Source organism: Marmota marmota, unplaced genomic scaffold (genome assembly GCF_001458135.2).
Source record: "Marmota marmota marmota unplaced genomic scaffold, marMar, whole genome shotgun sequence".
Lineage (NCBI taxonomy): Eukaryota > Metazoa > Chordata > Mammalia > Rodentia > Sciuridae > Marmota > Marmota marmota.
Genome location: NW_026000174.1, coordinates 25,181,139 through 25,200,452, shown reverse-complemented (window position 1 = coordinate 25,200,452; position 19,314 = coordinate 25,181,139). Strand labels below are relative to the sequence as shown.

The 19,314-nt window shown below is 48.7% G+C and overlaps 1 protein-coding gene across 18 annotated transcripts in view; it reads right to left on the bottom strand.

Annotated features, from left to right (window-relative positions):
* Positions 1-19,314, bottom strand: part of Mical2 (microtubule associated monooxygenase, calponin and LIM domain containing 2) — a 215,805-nt gene that overhangs the window by 139,442 nt on the left and 57,049 nt on the right. For all 18 annotated transcript variants that reach the window (XM_048788346.1, XM_048788357.1, XM_048788356.1 and 15 more), the window contains one exon: positions 18,546-18,885. In XM_048788346.1, the coding sequence (XP_048644303.1) occupies positions 18,546-18,809 (264 nt within the window). In that variant the 5' untranslated portion in view covers positions 18,810-18,885. The remainder of the gene's footprint in view (positions 1-18,545; positions 18,886-19,314) is intronic.

The following is a 19,314-nucleotide window of genomic DNA, read 5'->3' as shown; positions in this document are numbered from 1 at the left end:
CCCCCAAACAATAACAACAAAGGTAATAAGCTTACCTTGTGCTGGGCGTCGATTCCAATGTTTTACACATATTAATTTATCTAGTCCTCAAAACCCATCTCTGAGATGGGTACTACTATTATTATTCCCATTTTATAATTAAGGAACAGAGAAGTTAAGTAACATGCCTAAAGTCACACAGTTATATGTGAGATATAAACCCAAGCTGGTCTCACCCCAAAGACCACGCTGTCTAGCAGAGTCCCATATCCACTCCACTACTTCCCTTTCTGGCATTGAGAAGTGAAAGCTTCAAGAACATTCTATTGAACGGAGCCCTTGGCCCAACTCACTCTCCTATGTCCTGGGGAGGAAGATCTCCTCTCACCTCATCAGTCCCCAGCCAGCATCCTGCCAGTGACGCTTACAACACAAGACACACCAGCAACCTCCCCTGGCTCAATCCAGTCCAGAAGCATTTGCCATTCATGCTTCCCTCTCCCGCAATCCCCCCAGGAGCAAGAAGCACAGAAGCTGGGCTCTGGGCTCAGAGCTGGAGGGAAGCCTGGGGACTAGGCTGGCCCAGGGAGGGGGACACCCACCAGGCTGAGACCTAAGTCCTCCTTTTAAGGAATGGAGCAGTGGTCAGTAGTCAGCGGGGCTTCCCTGATGGGTTGACAGACTCCAAAAATCAAGTTGAAAGAGATCAAGGTCCCAAAGGCCAGGACAGCTAAATGACCAAAAAACAAAGCCACAATACATGTCCTCTGAACCCAGTGACCACAAAGCTGTTTTGTTTTGTTGATTCGGAGTTTAATTAAGAACAATACAAAGGAGTCAGGATAGAGTTTCCTAGAGGCTGGGAGCCGTCCGCCTGCCAGCTCCCCACATCCTGGCCGAGGAAAGCATTCCATCACTTTAGCACCTTTCAACGAGACAACAATGGGCTCCGTTTTCCATCAAAGGGCTGTTGGCCTGACACAGATGGAGAGGCCGCCAGCGTGGACCTGGGCTGCAGGGCCACCGAGGACAATGATGAATGGGTTTCCCAGGCGCGCTATCAGCTGGTCCAGATGCCAGGGTAGGGACTGGTGGTCTGAGAGCAGGGAGCAGCCTGCGCGTTCCCACCTCATGACATCAGGCTAGAGGTGAGCAGGAAGGCCAAGGTGGACGGGGGACGGGTCAGGAGAGCCTGAGAGCCTGATTCTCCTGCTGCTCTGGGGAGGAACGCCTGATTGTTCCCTGGAGGCTGCAGACTGCGGCTCCACCCAGCACCACCACACACCGTGCGGGGTCCCCAGTGAAAGAACTGACAGAACAGGCACATTTAAGAGAGGCCTCGGAGGACACGTGCCCACCCCTCTCCCAGCACACCAGAGGACGCAGAACAGAGTCGGCAGGAAGGGGACGGGAAGTCATGTCCCTCAGGACCTCCCACTGCTGGGAACGGCTGGTTACATGGTGCTACAGCTGGTCTGATAGGTATGTTTGAACAGTGCTGCTTCACAGATGAGGAGACTGGGGTTCAGCCGAGTTGACCGATCGATCGTCCCTGGGCCACAGAGCTGAGTGGAGAGCCAAGATTTGCCCCCAAGGCCCACATGGGCTCTTCCCCGCAGGCCTGCTGTGCACACAGTGGGGCCTCATAGAGTCCTGCCCCTCCTCCCAGCTCTACTGCATCAGCCCAGGGCCCTTCGTCGGGATGCCAGGGACCACCACAGCAACCTAGCGAAGCTGACAGACACCTCAGAATATTCACTTTAAATGCATAAAACATACAGTCAACACGTATCCAATAACACATTAGATCACACGATACATCGTAGCAGCAGCTCTCACGCCTCGCATAATTTCCAGACGTAGTCAGGGTGAGCCACGGGTGGAGACCCGGACACCCACGGCAAGAGAGATGAAGACGCTGTACCCGTGATGCTCTTGGTGAACAGTTGGATACTCCTAACAAAGCTTGGCCGCCTACTTCCATAACTGAGGAATGGGTTACATTTCAGTTAGAGGTTAGTGAAAATGAAGGGTTTTTTTTCTCATTCAAGTTCACAGACCCCTGAGGATTAACAATCCCTGTCCCAGACCAGCACTGCTATGTGCCCCCTGCATGGGGGACAATCGTCAGCCTTTCCCTTAAACCTGTAGGATGATATAGTGACAGCTACCATCTTCTGATTGTTACCATGCTACAGTCCCCTCCCCTGCTCAGTCAGCTCATTCCCCCCTTATTACCATTCTAGGTAATATCGTCTTCACCTTGCAGAAGAGAAAATTTTGATTTCAAAGTTAAATTCTTTTTTGGGGGGGTGGGGCACCAGGGATGGAACTCAAAGGCACTTGACCACTGAGCCACATCCCCAGCCCTATTTTGTATTTTATTTAGAGACAGGGCATCACTGAGAGGCTTAGCTCTTCGCTTTTGCTGAGGCTGGCTTTGAACTCACGATCCTCCTGCCTCAGCCTCTCTAGTCTCTGGAATCACAGCTGGACATCACTACCTCCACTTATTTCATATTTGTCTGAGATTCACCCTCCGTTGGAGACCAAAGCAAATGTTGATCATCTGGATACCAAAATCTGGGACTGCTGTTTTTGAACATTCTTGTGTTCCTCCATTTATCCCTGTGAAATTCTGGGCAAGTCCTTTAGCTCAATGATGCTTCAGTTCCTCGTCTGTAAAGCAGCCTGATTTACCTCCCAGAGTTATTATGAGCATCAAACAGAGTGTTGGATGCAGAACTGCTTTGCCAATAGAAAAGTTCCTTGCTTCTGTGACATGTCATTAAACTCTAACAAGTGACAAGTCCCTTGGCACGATCAGGAGCTTCAGCAGCTCTGAGGGGCCAAAACACAGGAGGCTCCTGCAGCACCAGAGGGGTCAGGAATCCGTGTCCCCCCAACCTGTGGCTGGGTTCAGCAACACCAGATGAAGGGCCCCGGGTGCTCTTCACGGACACCCTTCTGCCAAGCAAGTAGGAGAGGCCGGTGGAGTCTGGCCCCGATGACGCTCAGGTCTGCTGTTCTTTGCAAAGGAGCACAGCCCCCTTTCCTTCCCTCCAGGACAGTGGCCCTCACTATACACCCAGGCATCATTTTAGGGAGAAGAGGGATTCAAGGAGATGGTGGACTACCCAAAGTCCAGGGTCCAAAAGAGGTCAAGTGGACGAGGATAAATTGCAATTATGGTTTTTGTGAGCTCCAAGGGCCCAATTGACTCTGATAAAGGCCATGCTCCTGGCACGTGGGGGAATGGCATGGGTGACATGGACTGGGGGTAAAGCAGAAGTGGAGACACTTCAGATGGCTGCTTAAAGGGAAGGGGCCGGATGGACAGCAGGGAGGGGAAGGGCGGGCAGGTGCAGTGGGAGTCAGGCAGACTTCAGATGGCTGGCCTGGCTTGCGAGGTGGTCCCTGCAGTGCTCAGATGCTCAACACTAGGTCACCGGGAAGGAAGCCAACTGTGGCTCTGCGTCTTCCTCCCACAGTGGCAGAACGGTGGCAGCTGAGGGTGGGGTCCACCTGAAGTCAGGGGCACTGAGAAGCTGCAGCACACCATGGCCAAGGCAGTCCCGGGCTCCCAGAGGGGCCAGCAGGTGAGGGCTGCAGAGCCAACAGCCGACAGGGAAGGAAGGGCCCAGAGAGAGATCTGGGTGGCAGCAGGTTTCGTGACAGTGACGCAGAAAGAGAAGCAGCAGCCCCGGGTTGTGGTTAGAGAGGAGGATGCACAAGAGGGTTGGGTGGAGCCTTTTCGGGTGGTGGCAAACTCCCAGCGGTGGCCCTGGGAGGGGGCTGCGGAGGTGGCAGTGGGCGTTAGAAGCTGCTGGAGCCATAAAGGGGGTGGATCTGTGAGGACGGGCGTTGAGCAGGTCAGACACTGGAGCTGCCACCAATGCTGGCCACGGGCGGGGTGGAGGACAGGCTGGGGCAGGAGAGGAGTGCAGCCAGATGGGCTTGGGAGAGGGAGGGGTGGGGATGAGTGGGTGAGGCCGGAGAGCTTGAGGACACAGGGCACCAGGCAGGGCGGGAGTAGGAGCTTTAACCCACAGGCACTGGGGCCACTGGATTTGAACAGAGTCACAGTCAGAGGTGGGTTAGGGAAGGTGACTGTCCAGGGGCCGTGGCTGGCTGGAGGGGGAAAGGTAGGAAGAGGGGTCAGTCCATGATCACCTAGAGGAGCGCTCAGCCCCTGAACCAGAGTAGGGCCAGCAAGCCTGGGAGCAGGGGCCCGGAGGGCATGAAACTGCAAAGGCAGCCACAGCACCAGACTGACGGGGAGGCAGACAGGGGCCGGGGGTCCACCAGCACTGCAGGGCTTTGACGAAAGAGGAAGAAAAGCAGGTTTCAGAAAGAAGATGGTGCACATGTTTTAAAAGAGCAGGAGGAAGCTGGGTGTGGGGGCACATGCCTGGAATCCCAGCCCCTCAGGAGGCGGAGGCAGGAGGATCGCAAGTTCAAAGCCAGCCTCTGCAACTGAGCAAGGCCCTAAGCGACTTAGCGAGACCCTGTCTCTAAATAAATAAAAAGGGCTGGGGATGTGGCTGAGTGGTTAGGCACCCCGGGGTTCAATCCCTAGTACCAAAAAAAAAAAAAGGGTGCTTCCTGATAATATGCAGAATGTGCTTTGATGGCATCATGGGATTATGGTCAGGAGTGGGGAGTCATCTTCATGGAGGTGACAGGCCCGTGTGGCTGAGATTCTCCCTGAGAAAGCATGCCCAGCAGAAGCCGAGGGAGTCACAGACAAACCCCTGGAGGATGCAAAGGCTGTACTGTGACCAGGGAGAAAGCGCGAAGACTTAAAAACTGGCCTAAAAAAGCAGCATCACACCTTTACCTAACACCGTGTGCAAAAATTTACTCTCGATGGACCAAAGAACTAAATGCAAGAGCTGAAACTCAAGACATCTAGAAGAAAACACAGAATAAAAGCCCCACGATATTGAATTTGATCATGTTTTCTTGGACATGACTCCAAAGATCTAGGCAACAAAAGACAAAACGGACAATCAGACCACAGTGATATTTGAAACTTTTGTGCAGTCAGGCACACCATCCACCTGGCAAAAATGGGAACCCACAGAAGGAGAGAAAATATCTACAAATTACATATCTGAGGTTAGGAGGTGACTCTACAGAGCATTCTTCAAAGTCAACAACAACAACAACAAATACAAACAGATTCAAAAATAGGTAAGAGACTTGAATAGACGTTTCTCCATAGAAGACACCTGAATGGACGGCAAGCACATGAGAAGATACTCAGTGTCACCGATGATCAGGGAAATGCAGACCCAAACCGCAATCAGATGTGACCTCGCATCCATTAGGATGGCGAATACCAAACCAAAACAATAAATAAGTATCATTGAGGATGTGAAGAAATTTGAACACTCGAGCCCTCTTGGTAGGAATGTAAAGTGATATAGCCACCGTGAAAAACATTATGACCGTTCCCCCAAGTTTTTAAAATAAAATTATACATGACCCCAGAAATTCCATTCCTGGATATGTACCTAAATAATCAAAATCAGGGTCTTGAAAAGATGTGAACACTGCCGTATTCCTAGCCATCATTCACAAGAGCCAAATGTAGGAGGTAATCTTTGTCTATTGAAGGGTCAATGGATTAACAAAATGTGGTATGTCCATACAATGGAACATTATTTAGCCCTAAAAAGGAAGGAAATTCTGACCCATGCTACAACCTGGCTGAACCTTGAGGATATTATTTGTGAAATAAGGCAGTTGCAGAAAAGGACAAATGTCATATGATTCCACTCGCGTGAGGTGCTTACAGTAATCAGATTCATAGAGACAGAAAGTAGGCTGGGGGTTGCCAGGGGCTGGGGAGGAGGAATGGAGAGCTAGTGTCTAACAGGCACAGGGCTCCAGTTTTACAAGACGAAGAAGTTCTGGAGACAGCAGTGACCAAAGCCAAGAGGACAGTTTCAAGAAGAATGAGACTGACAAACAGATTGGGGCACTTCACATGCTTTGTGTACCTTTTCTCATGTAAGATCTCTACTCTAGCTCCAGGAGACAGTGACTACTACTGCGATCTCCATTTCATCAATAAAGAAACAGAGGGTCTAACTAGCACAGAGTCGATAAGCCACGGAGCTGGCAACCTCAACTCCTGACAGAGGACTAAACAAAAGACTTTTAATGAATTGGCTCCTGCCTACCCCTCCCCACTTCACCTTGCACCCTCTCCCCTTTGCTCACCCCACTCCAGCCCCTCTTGGCTACCTTGATGCTTCCTACAACTGATCAGGAACTTTCCTGTCTCAGGGCCTTTGCACTCACTGTTCTCTCTGAACACCCAGCCCATTGCCTGGATGCTGCTGCTTCTCATCTCCCAGAAAGGACTTCCCTGACAGCTCATCCAGAATCTACTGGGAAGGACCCCACTCAGGTCCTAGGGACACAGTGATAAAATTGTCTTTTGCATCTCTGTTCTCTCCAGACTAAAAGGAAAGCTTCATGGGTACAAGGGCCCTCTCCACTGTCCCCTCCTCATCTCTGGTGCCTAATATGGAGAACTGGCCCTTAGCAGTCAATACCTGGGAGTGAGCCTGTTCTTGGAGTGTGGTTAGTGCTGCTGTTTCCTCTGGACCTTAAATCAGAGTGTCCAGACCTGTCCCGACCTGGCAGCGAGGCCGGTTTCTTCCTGTCCCCAATCTGCTGGCACGTGGTGACTGAGCACCTCTGACAGTCCTCGGACCCAGAGAGGGCGCAGGACACAGTGCATTCTTTAGGCCTGGGATGGCCGCTACTCGCAGACAGGAGGGACCCTCGTCTACCTTCATCTCTCATCCCTGGCATCTCACAGTCAGAGCAAAACCTCCCCTGGCTTTGCCTCTCGTGCAGAGTCAAAGCCAAGCCCTTCCAGGGGTTTCAGACTGACACCCTCTGTCACCTATTCTCTCTGGGACCTCTCTGGCCTGGTTCCTCCAGCCACTGGTCTCCTCACATGCAGAGGCCCTGCTTACTGGCATCTCTGCACCTGCTGCTGTCCCTCTGCCTAGAATCTCCCCTCCGAGAGCCACTTGCTCTTGACCGTGCTGCCCTCAGGACCTCCTAGACAGCCCCCCAGGACGCCCCGTGGAGAGTAGCAAGCCACGCCTTCAGGGTGCCCACGCCTACAGGGTGCCCACGCTGCAGGGTGCCCACGCCTGCCTCCCACTTTGCATACCCCCAGCACCGACCACAGCTGGCCACGCACACGCAGGTGCCCGTCAGTGTCTGCCTCTCACTGACGAGCACACAGACCCCAAGAGGACAGCGATTTTGTATATCCTCCTATCCCCAGTGCCTGGCATGCAGCAAAACCCCAAAACAATTTTTAGTGAATTAAAAACTATAACAAATTAATTCGGGGATGACAATTTTAAAAATAAGAGTTAAAGCCCGGGGTGTAGCTCAGTGGTAGAACATTTGCTTAGCACGCACGAGGCCATGGGTTCCATCTCCAGCACCACAAATGAGTACATAGTGTAAAAAGAAGAAATAACAGTAAATGTCAACAATGGGTGTTTCCTCAGAAAGTAAAAAATGGAATTACCAGAGGACGCAGTGATGCCACTCTAAGGTATATAAGCCAAAGAACTGGAAAAGAGAGTTCACACTGACACCTGTATCCCAGAGATCATGGCTGCATTATAGTCTGACAGTGGAAAAGCCAACTGCCCATCAGTGAATGGATAAACATGTGATGTTACATGCAAGAGAATATTATTTGGCCCTAAATAAGGAGACTCTGACATACACTAGGACATGGATGAACCTTAAAGACATCATGCTAAGTGAACTATGCAGTCGCAAGAGGATGCGCACTGGGAGTCCACTTGTGGGAAGTGCTGAGAGGTGTCGACCTTATTGTCAATCACAGGAAAATGGTGACAGTCAGGGGCGGGGCCTGGGGACGAGTGGGAGTTGTTTGATGATACAGAGTTTCATTTTGGCAAGATGAACAAGGTGCCAAGGATGTATGACCATAACAGTGACACAACGACGTGGATGCACTGGAGGACACCAAACCACACACTTAAGGATAAATTTCATGTCACATACATATATTATTATTATAATTTAAAGATCCTTCCTACTCAACTCGATTTCTGAAAGACTTTCAAATTGGAATAAGCTGAATATGGAAATCTACTTGTCAACAGTAACTTTTATGAGATCTAAATACAAACTAAGTATTTCTGATTAAAATTTAGCATCTGAACTGAGAAGCCCTGCAAGAGGAAAACGCACATCAGATTTTGAAGACTTTGTACCAAAAATCTAAAATAGATCATAAATAACTTTATAGTTATCACATGCTCAAATGATATTTTGTATATGTTGGGTTAAATGAAATATCTTATTAAATTTGAAAAAAAAAAACAGAGTGAAGTTCTGACCCACAGTGTCCCAGAGACGAACCTTGGAGACCTTGCGCTAACTGAAATAAGTCAAACACGAAAAGACAAATATACGGTTCCACTTGTGCGGAACATCCAGAATAGGCAACTGATAGAGACAGAAAGGGCTGAGGGTGAGTTTCTATTTGGAGGAGTGGAAAATGTTAGAAATAGAAAGTGGTGCTGATTGAATAATACCATGCGTGCTATTAATGTTACTGACGGCACATTTTAAGTTATATGTATTTTACCACAATTTTTAAAAATACTCTTGGGATGCAGAAAAAAAATAGTAAACACTAAAAGATCTTTTTTTAAAAGTTAACAAAGAGCTGATTGATAGGCCCTGGGTGGGTAGAAGGACAAGGACCCCTCCCCTGGGTTCGTTCTGAATATCTGGACCTGAAGGAGGTGTCCCAGGTGTGTTTCTCAGATCTAGATCACTCTTCCTTAGAGAAAAAGAGTCCTGAGAATAGAATCTTCCATGCAGAATTCTCTGGACAGGTCTTTGGTGATAGCTCGCTACCCTGTATTTACATGTCATAGGACTATGGAGAAGGGCAGGGGTTACGCCAGGTTACCTGAAACACGGTACTTGCTGTTGAGGACTCTGAGCAGGCTTGTAACATCACCTTATATATAATACATGAAAGATCACACACACACACACACACACACACACACACTACTGTGTTGCTAAGCTATGTTCAGTAGGTGGGGTGTATTAAGTACATTTTCTAGGATAATTTCACATGCTAACTCTTCACAGGTTGAGCGGCCTCTGTACTATGATATTTACCTTACTTCCCTATGTACCTACTTCTAGAACTACATACATGTTACGGATGTTTGATTGGCATATGTTAACACATTATACAGAAAGCTGAGCTCACAGCTGGCCATCCTACATGAACTGAGAATCACAGGGCCTCCCACCCATATCTTTTACAAAACTCGTTTGCTAAAAGATCAAGTATGAAAGACCCAAGTGCTCAAACCTGCAGGCATCTGGTCCTCAACCTTCAATTTCTTCCTCAACCCTCATTCTGCTTCCTCCCAGTTCCTTTCACAGATGTTGACTGCTAATGAACACCTTGCACGCTAAACACCTTTTTAAGCTTCTGCTTTTGAAGAACTCAGCCTGTGACAAATACCTATTAGGTGTCAGACATTATCCTAGGTGTCGATGAATCAGCAAAGAACGTATTATCATGGAGCTTATATTTGAATGGAATTTCTGGAAACACTTTTGCCTACATGATAAGACGTATGTAGCTAGAGCAGTCCCTTCTATCTTATTCCTATCTCAAAAACAAATGTGATGACTGGTGCTGCAGCAGTTACCTTGTAACCATAAAGTGACAAGCATGAGAGGAAAAGCTATGCTGTCCAATTCAATAGTAACTAGCCACATAGAGCTATTGATCACTTGAATTCTGGCTAGTCTATATTGAGATGAGCTGTAAATCACACATTATATTTCATGACTTAATACTAAAAATGTGACATACCTCAGTGATTATTTTTTATATTTGCAACATGTTGAACTTATAATATTATGGATATGTTAGGTTAAATAAAATATATGATTAAAACTTATCACATCATTTCTTTTGCATTTTTTTACATGTGACTTCTAGAAAATTTTAGATAGTTTATATGGCTCATATTATATTTCTATTAGACAGCACTGGTCTAGAGAATATAATTGCCAAATCTAAAGCCACCATCTCTCACCTGATTTCTGGTTAAAAAAAAAAAAAGGTCCCTATTTGTTTTAGGTCAAATTTTCAGTTACTTGCAGCCAAATGCAATCCTTGCTGATGCAGCAGAGGGCAACAACTTAACAGTTGGGCCTGGTGGACTGCCCAAGACCAGCCCTGCAGCAGGAAGCTGAACTCATCCAGCTGGGGAGGTGGGCAGATGTGTTCACACCAAGTGGGAGAACTCCCTGCCATAGAATAAGCTGGTCCTCAAGACATTATTTTATTGTGGAAAACAAAAAAATCAAAAACAGCAGAGTGAGAGGCCCTAACCGTCAGGGAAGGGAAGCCAAGGTCTGCCTTCTGTGGTGAGCAGAGTGTTAAACTGCCTCATGGTTTCCTTTCGCCCTGCCCAGCGGCACACATTTATTTGGATAATCCCGGCCAGAGATTCCCAGAGGCCTTGTGCAATCCTGGGTGGGCCAGGAACTGCAAGAGGGTTTTTGTTTTTCTCCAAGAAAAAGGAAGCCTGGCTTTCCAGCCTCACAGGCCACTGGCCGACGTCCCAGCCCTCTTGAAAGTTCTACGAGCTGCCAGATGCTAGTCCAGGCCCAGACGAGACTGTGGTCACCATCCCTGCCCCTCAGGGAAGGGTGCTCAGCGAGCAACACTCAGGGCAAATTTGGGCAGATCTTATGCAAGGAATCAAGAACTGGTGGGTGCCATTTCCTGCAAGCCCACTAGCTGGCCTGGGAACAGCAGGGCTCAGCCAGGACAGCTCCAGAAGGAAGCCCTTGACTGACCAAGTTCACTCCTCTTGCACCTCGCCTGCTGGGCCACTCCCTGTGCTAGCATGGGCTAGACATGGTCCCTGTCCTCAGGCAACCCACAGTCGAGGGGAAAGAGACAGTCACAGTCATCATCCATGTGGGCACTGACCAGCTGCTAGCCACAGGGCTAAGGAGCTCGCAGGCCCACTGTGCCCCTAGACCCAGGCTGGAGATGGGACAAAAGAAGGGGGAGGAGGTGACACTCTCTGGAGCTGAGTCACAAAGAGAACAAGTGAGCCAGACCAGTCTCCTGTTCAGAACAAGTCACACACGGGCTCCGTGGCCAGGCCCTAAAAGCTCCCATTAGCTGATGGAATTTTGAAGAAGAATATAATCATATCAATGTGACACACACACACACACACACACACACACACACATATATATATATATATATATATATATATATACACACATAAGCTCTCTCCTTCACTGATAAAGCCAACTTCTTAATGAAAGCATGCATCTCAAGTCATGTTGTGAAGCATAAAGCACTCTGCAGATCTTGGGTTGTGACAGTAGTCACCCGTTGCTGTCACGGATGTGGCAGCAACCCTTACCGGCCACTGCTGGACTGCTCTTTCCTCAGTGGCCCATTCAAGGCTACCCACGCAGGCTCCAGGCCTCAGAGAGGGTCCGTTGACGCCCACTCATGAGGCCAAGGACAACACTGTGACTGATACCCTCCACTCTCTTCCCCACAGATACCAAAACTCACCCATGCTCAAGTCCCTAATATTAGATGGCACAGTATTAGGGGCAACCTTGTGATTCCTGCCTTTTAAAGGACTCTTGGCACTCCCCTGCCCAATTGGAGAGTGTGTCTACCCAGGGAGAACCCGTCAGTGCCTGGAATTGTTAAAGCTAATACGCACCCACGCCGACTCAGAATTCCTACAAGGTGTCTAGAGGAGCTTCCACGCGCAGGTGAAGAGGTGTGGTTAAGGAAACAGATATCAGCCCATTGAGGATGGTATTATGGGAAACAGTCCAAGCAGTTAAATAAACTGTGACAGAATCACAAAACGGAAAACCATAAAAACCATGAATAAAAGGATAAGAGTGATACACACTGAAACAAGCTCCACGACATATTTTGGAGTGTAAAAAACTAATGTGCAGAACAAGCCTAGATAGGTTTTTCCCATTAAAGCCGGGCCTGGTGGGGGGATCTGTAGTCCCAGCTGCCTAGGAGACTGAGGCAGGAGGCCTGCTTGAGTCCCACAGTTCAAGACCAGCCTGGGCAACATGTGAGTCCCCATCTCAAAGCGGAAAGGGGAGACTTATAAACATACACAAACACACACACCCAGAGACCTGGAGGAAGGCTACAGGAAATGGTGCAGTAGTTGCCACGAGGGGCAGTGGGGAGTGGAGAAAGAGGCTTCTTTTCACTCTATATTTTCTTATTCTACTTGAATTACTTTTAATCCTCATTATGCATTTTGGAGGTTTTGTTTTTGTTTTTGTTTTTAAGTAGCGGCTATTGAACTCACTCTGGGACGCTCAACCACTGAGACACATCCCCAGCCCTATTTTGTATTTTATTTAGAGACAGGGTCTCACTGAGTTGCTTAGCACCTCCTCATTGCTGAGGCTGGCTTTGAACTCATGATCCTCCTGCCTCAGCCTCCTGAGCTGCGGGACTGCAGGCTGTGCCACTGTGCCTGGCTTTATTTTTTATATTGAGACAGGGTCTTGCTAAGTTGCTGAGGGTCTCACTAAATTGCTGAGGCTGGCCTTGAACTTGTAATCCTCTTGCCTCAGCCTCCCAAGTATCGCTGGGATTACAGGGGTGTGCCACCACACAAGGTGGCATTTCATTTTTAATTAGTTTTTTTTGTGTACAAGACAAAAAAAGTAGTCCAGTGTGGGGAGTGGTGATGCACACCTACAATCCCAGCAACTCTGGGGAGGCTGAGGTAGGAGGATGGCGAGTTTAAGGCCAGCCTCAGAAATTTAGTAACACTCTCAGCAATTTAGTAAGATTGTGTCTCAAAATTTTAAAAACAAATGTAAAAATTTTAAAAAAAGAGCTAAGGATATAGCTTAGTGATATAGCTAAGGATATAGCTTAAGAGCACTTGCATAGCAATGCCAGGTCCTGGGTTTAGTCTCTAGTAACACACACATACTTGCAGTATTCAAAAATACAGTCATTATTGTAATCCATGGGGATCTATACCCTCCTCTCTCTTCCCCACAGATACCAAAACTCATACATGCTCAAGTTCCTAATATTAGATGGCACAGTGTTTGCATATAACCTAGGCATATTTTCTGTATATTTTAATCACCTTGCAATTACTTATGATACCTTAAAAACTGTAATGCTATGCAAATAGTTGTTATACTATATTATTTATGGAATAAAGACAAGGGGGAAAGTGTGTACAGGTTTAGGAAAGATGAAATTTTTTTCAAGTACTTTTGATCCAGGGTTGGTTGTACCCATGATATAGAACCCATGGCCACAGAGGGCAGGTTGTAGATTCACAAAAAGAACCACAGTGGACCTGGATGGGCTACATTCTATGAAGATAGCCAAAAATGACAGCTTTTCACCGGAGCGCCTGCAGAGTGCCCAGGGCACTCACTTGTGTCAACCCACACACCCCACGGAGCTGCAGAGGCGGAGCAGTTGTGACTCCAGCTCTGTCAGGGGCCAGGCTTGCAAACCTGCCTAATGCAGGGGCGCGGGCCGTCCACCATGAGGTAAGTGGACGAACCCAGAGTCCATCTCCCCTTGTTCCATGAATGCAGAATTCCACACCCCAGAGACCAACCTCTGCTTTATCGGTTGGGACTACAATGGTCCATATTAGGCAACGTGGTACTTGACCTGCCTCGACCAGCGCAGCCTCAGTGGGTGACTTCAGAGGCCAGGAATGTCAGATAGGCTTATCCAGGCCGACAGAGAGCTGCTGTCTTCTACTCCCAGTTTCACCCCTTCCACCCCAACCCCCTCTCGCCCTACCTCTCTGCCTCCTGCTTTGCTAAAAGGCGACTCAGGAGCTATGGGGCAAGTGGGGCCATGAGAACTGGCCAGAGGCCCAGCTCCACACTCGGGAGGTGCTGCAGAGGCACAGCTGGGCCAGGGTCATGCTCAGGAGTAGAAGGTGTGGAGTGACCCCACAAAATACAGACATGCTCTTCTAGAGAGACAGCACCAGAGTCTTCATTATGTCCAGGAGTCATTTCTGGGGCACTGGTCCCTAAAGATCACCTGTGATTACTGAGCAATACTGTGGGAGGTGGTAGCAAGAGCCCTGGGCTGCACAGGTTGGGAGTGTCCACTCCAGGAAGGGCTAGGGCTCCTTGCTGATGGTCTCCAGGTCTTCGCTTTGACTCGGACACCTCTCCCTCCCAGCCTGGCATGCCCCTCATCCATGCATTCTGCTCTCTGGCTCTCACCCCCCTCTCTACACCTGCACCCCTGCTTTCCCATTGACACAAGCAATACCCTCCCTAAACTAGACCTCTTTGCTGGTGTTCCTTCAGCTCTGCAAGGCAAAATCCTACTGGTCTGTCAAGCCCCACATCACTCCTCCTCTTCCAGGAAGCATTCCCAGACTACCCCAGTCACGGTTAGTCACTTGTTTTTCTATACTCCCGCATGCCAGTGTGCACACCTCTTATAGCACGTACATCATTAAAAATAATAATGGCCAGATATTTGCTGATCACTTGTTAGGTGGTAGGCAACATCCTGAGCACTTTACATAGATGACCTGATTGAATCCTTACCATAACTATAAAGCAGAAGGACCATTATTGTCTTCAGAGAATGCCACAGAGATATTAAGTAACCTGCCTGAGGCCACAGAGCTGTTAATTGGCTGTTAGATACTTAGGGCCTAGCACATGTTAGCTACTTAGTGTTGAATAATTATTCATCTCAGGAATTATTAAATCAGCGAATAAATATGGAAATAAGTGCATTTCTGTTTCCATTACAGAAAGCTCATGTGGGAAGTGCTCCTTATGCATCTTATAAACCATCCTTCCTGTCTGATCAGGAGCTAGACACACCTGCTGCTGGATGAATGAACAAAAGATCCTAAGAGCAAACCAGGGAAGAAAGTCCAAACCCCAGTGGTGCCGCTCGCTGGCTCCAGCTAAGGAGCGTTAGCTTCCTGGGACCCCCTTTTGTCACCTGTCAAATGCAGAGATTGCACATTCTCCTAAGTTCCTCCTAGCACTAAAGGTTCCTATGAAAAAATGAAGAAACCGAGATTTTTGTGACATGGCGATCCTACACCCCATGATGTATCCCAGGTTCTACTGGGTTGCTTTCTCAGGTAACAGTTTCCCGTTGGAGGTGACAGTTGACCCAAATGTGACTCAAAGGCAGAGCCAATATCTGTTCTAAACAAGTGAATCTGGCTTGATCCTTGGGTCCACCCCATTCTTATCGAGTCACACCCAAAAAACGTAAATGTGGGTTGTGAACAAGACAGTGTCTGTTTATGTGGGAAGACAGAAGCCAGGGAAAGAATTATTAAGCGCCTGCTGAAACTCTCATAAATAAAAACCAATAATGAACAATGATCTCCAGCTGCATTATGCAACTGCCACCTGCATCATTGCTCCAGAGGCCTCCTAAGTCTTTCTCTTGTCTCCTGGCCCCTCCGTCGGAGCCTTCCTGCTCCGAATAGATGTTGGTCCCCAGTCTCCCACCACCACTGTTAGCACAGGCATGTGGGTGTGAATGCCAGGGCCTGATAAATGCTTGTGAACTGCTAAAGCACAGATGCACTCCAGATGGTGGAGAGGTGTCCACATGGGTGTGGAGGTAGGGGTCTGGCTGGATTGCATTTATTTCCACAAGACCTGTGGCTAACCAGATGCTTGGCTTTATGCCCCACACCTGCCACACCTGCAATATCTGGCTTAGCATTTATGATCAGCCACTGTATGCTAATGCCCAACATTTCTTGTCTGGCTAATACTAAGTGTCCACCACTACACCAGAGGAAACCTAAATGTGGTGTATAAACCAGGCAGTGTCTGTTCATGTGAAGAGAGACAGGATCCCTCTTCTAGGGTTTTGCCTCACAAAAAGGCAGATAAGCACTGGCCTTGGAGAGCTGAGCATTAATCACCCTCACATGGATCCAATATGGCCGGATTGGACCACGACAGCAGTCACTATAGAGGACGTCTGTGTCTGTTCTTCACTCCCACATTGTTTGGGACCTGTACCCCCACATCCTCAGGGACCTGCTCCTCCCTCACCTTAATCATGATTCATGAAAGTTCTGCCAATCACTGTGGCCAGTTCCCCTGGCTTTCACCATTATAAAACCAGAGGTGGGCCAATCAAAATCCTCCCTGAGATTTTTTCAACTCTGAGCTAGAAGGTAAAGATTCCAGTCTTTTTGGATCATGAACCTACAAAATATATGAAGCAGAAGCTACCAATGAGGAGGAAAATCTGTCTACCAGGGAGGAGGAAAGGAACCAACCCAGAGCACAATGTTGAGACACAGATGGAAGGAGGGAGGATGGAAATGACTGTGTCTGGGCCATCCTGTCCCATGAGTTAATGATTTACCGGTGTTGTCTGCTTAGATTGAGCTGGGCTTCTGAAGTGTGCAGCTCAAGTGACCTCACACAGTCACAATCCACCCTCGAGGTGCATTTTCAAATGTATCCCCCACTCTCAGCACCCAGGGTTTTCATGAGACAGACTATCACACATTTGAAATGTCTTTGTTCTTCCTCAAAAGAAAGGCATAAAAATCCCTAGGCAAGAACCACCCTTACTCCACATCACAAACTCAAAGACTTTTTCTTTCCCTTTGTATCTCAGGTGCCAGCCACAAGAAGTGAGGACTCTGCCACTTCAAGCCCTCAAAGCCTATAAAACGGGGGCTGGCCAGACAAACCAGGCAACACCCGGCTGGTGATTTTTGAAGAGGACATCTTCATGGTGGCCAACCTTCCACTCATCCCCCTGCTGGCTGACGCCCTGGGGGGACCCACCCTCAGATCTCCAAGGCAGTCCCACAAAGTGCTGGGTGTGTGGGGCGATGATATTTCCTAATAAAACAGGATTCTGAAAACTCCCGAGACTGCACCATGCAGCTGGGCCATTCTTTCTATGGGAGATGTTTAATTTATTTACTGGTTTGTTCAATTTTATCTTGGAGGAGGACTATATGCAAAACTTTTTTTTTTTTTAAGAAAGCTACTTTATACAATGACTGAGAAGGGTAACGCTGAATGCTACAAGTCCCCCCACCCCTTTAACCCTGAAGAGCTGCACCTGAATAGGGAACCATGAAGTTACAACTAGAGAGGGGACCCTGGGTGGAAGTTCAGCCAGGACACTGGTCCCACCTCTCCTCCCCTTCTATTTCCCTACCACTGCCATGTCTCTGCCTGAGGCTGGAGCATGGCGGGTACTGCCTGGGCGGCTAATGTGCCCTGGGCTGTCTGTTTGGTGCCGCACCCTGATGGAATGCTCTTCCTATGCCCTGGACGGTCAGTGCATCCCAGGCTCAGGGGAGCTTGACAGCTGTCTCCCCAGAGCAATGGAAAGCAGCTGTATCCCACGATGGACTCAACAGCTCCTCCGTCACCAAAACACAAACACAACAGTGCTGATTGCCATGGAGAGTTCAATCCCCTTGTCCTGGGATTGGCACTGACTGGAATTCCAAGGGCTCTGACTGAGCTACCTCCTGAGAAGTCTAAATACAGCACATCCAATCTCAACCTAAACACAAGGCTTGGATTCATGCCCAGGGCCGAGAGCCCCCCAGGGCCAGCTGGCAAGTCTCGACTTTGAGCTGCCCGTTGGGTGGTGGGCATTTTGGAGATGCCAGAGATGTGATTTGTGGTCAGCCCTGCTTTCACGGATGCAGCCTAAAGCCAAATGATAAAGGATGCATATATTTGTGGAGGATTAACTATGAGTGCAATCCTGAGCAGAGACATGCATACTAGGAAAGGAGGTAGAGAACTGAGAGGTGTCCGGAGGGAGGGAAAGAAGAGGGCTGAAAAGGAGGTAGGGACCAATGACCTACTTCTTAGCCAACTCATTAAAAACCAGGGGATCTTTCTAAGGGTTTGCTCCCGGGGGAACACATCTCTTTAATTAAGCCTCTGTGTGGAATTTAGGGCTTAAGCCCTGGAATCAAACAGACCCAAGTTGCCTTCTAGTTGTGTGACCTGTATAATTGGCTTCTCCATTTCCACCTCTCTAAAATGGCCCACAGAACTCCTGCAGGTGTTCAGTGTGATCATGGATATAAAGTGTCTAGCCCGCAGGAGTTGCTGGATCAATAGTGGGTATCAGAGGTAGCTGTGGGTCACGGTAACTAACTGTGGAAGTGGGATAATAGCAAAGATTTGCTTAGCTCCCTCACCTGGCCTTTGGTTTCTCTCCTTTGGAAAGGAGACCAGAAGGGTGGCTGAGGCCACCAGGATAATGTGGAAGCTCCCAGCCAGGACAAGCTAAGCACACAAAGGAAACCTTCAGCCGAGCATGACGATACAACATTCACGCCCACATCTGTTCAGAGCTTCAAAATAGCAGAAGGGCAGCTGCCTCTTAACTCCCAAATGCCAACCCACCTGTCCCAGGTCTCCCTGGCTGTCCCCCTTACCTTGGTGTTCATACACGACTTCCCCCGCTTGTACTCTTTGTGGGAGCCTCGCTTGTCCAATTTGTACCACAGGGCTTTGGCCTTCCAGGTGGTCACCTTGGACTTGAGCTTGGAGTAGAAGTTTCTGTGGTCCAGAGGGTCCAGGTCCAAGTGTTGGGTGAGGATGTTGAAGGCCTGCAGGGTCCCTTTGCATGTGGAAGCCTGGACAAAGTTCTCAAAAACCTGCCCGGCCTGGCTCTGCTTCTCGTCCTCATTCTCCCCCATGGTTCAGGAGCCACGTGGAGCAGGGTGCGGACAGGACAGAGGGGATCACCATGAAACACCAGGAGAAGCGTCACACCTGCAAAGGTGGGTGGAGACAGAGGTGAGGTGCATGGGCAGTGAGGGGAGAGTGGAGGATGGGCACCAACAGGAAGTGATGAAATTCCTTTAAGATACTAAAACACCCATCTTCATTCATTATACTTAGTGCTAAATCTAGACCATCTCCGGAAAGTGTACATCATACCCCCTAACCCGGCAAGGATGCCTTACTGCCAGTCTTTCTCCCCAGCACCCACTCACTCCTCTCCCTGGCTGAAAAAAAAAAATACACAGGTTGCGCAAAGTTATATATACCCTGACTCATGTCAACGGTACCTGGTCGATCTTGCTACAAGCCAGATGGCTCTGGAAATAGTGACTGGTGAAGGAGAAAGACAGAAAAAATGCACTAGATTTAATACCACTGAAAACCTACTGTTCTTGGTGCAGCGACTTGATTGGCTCA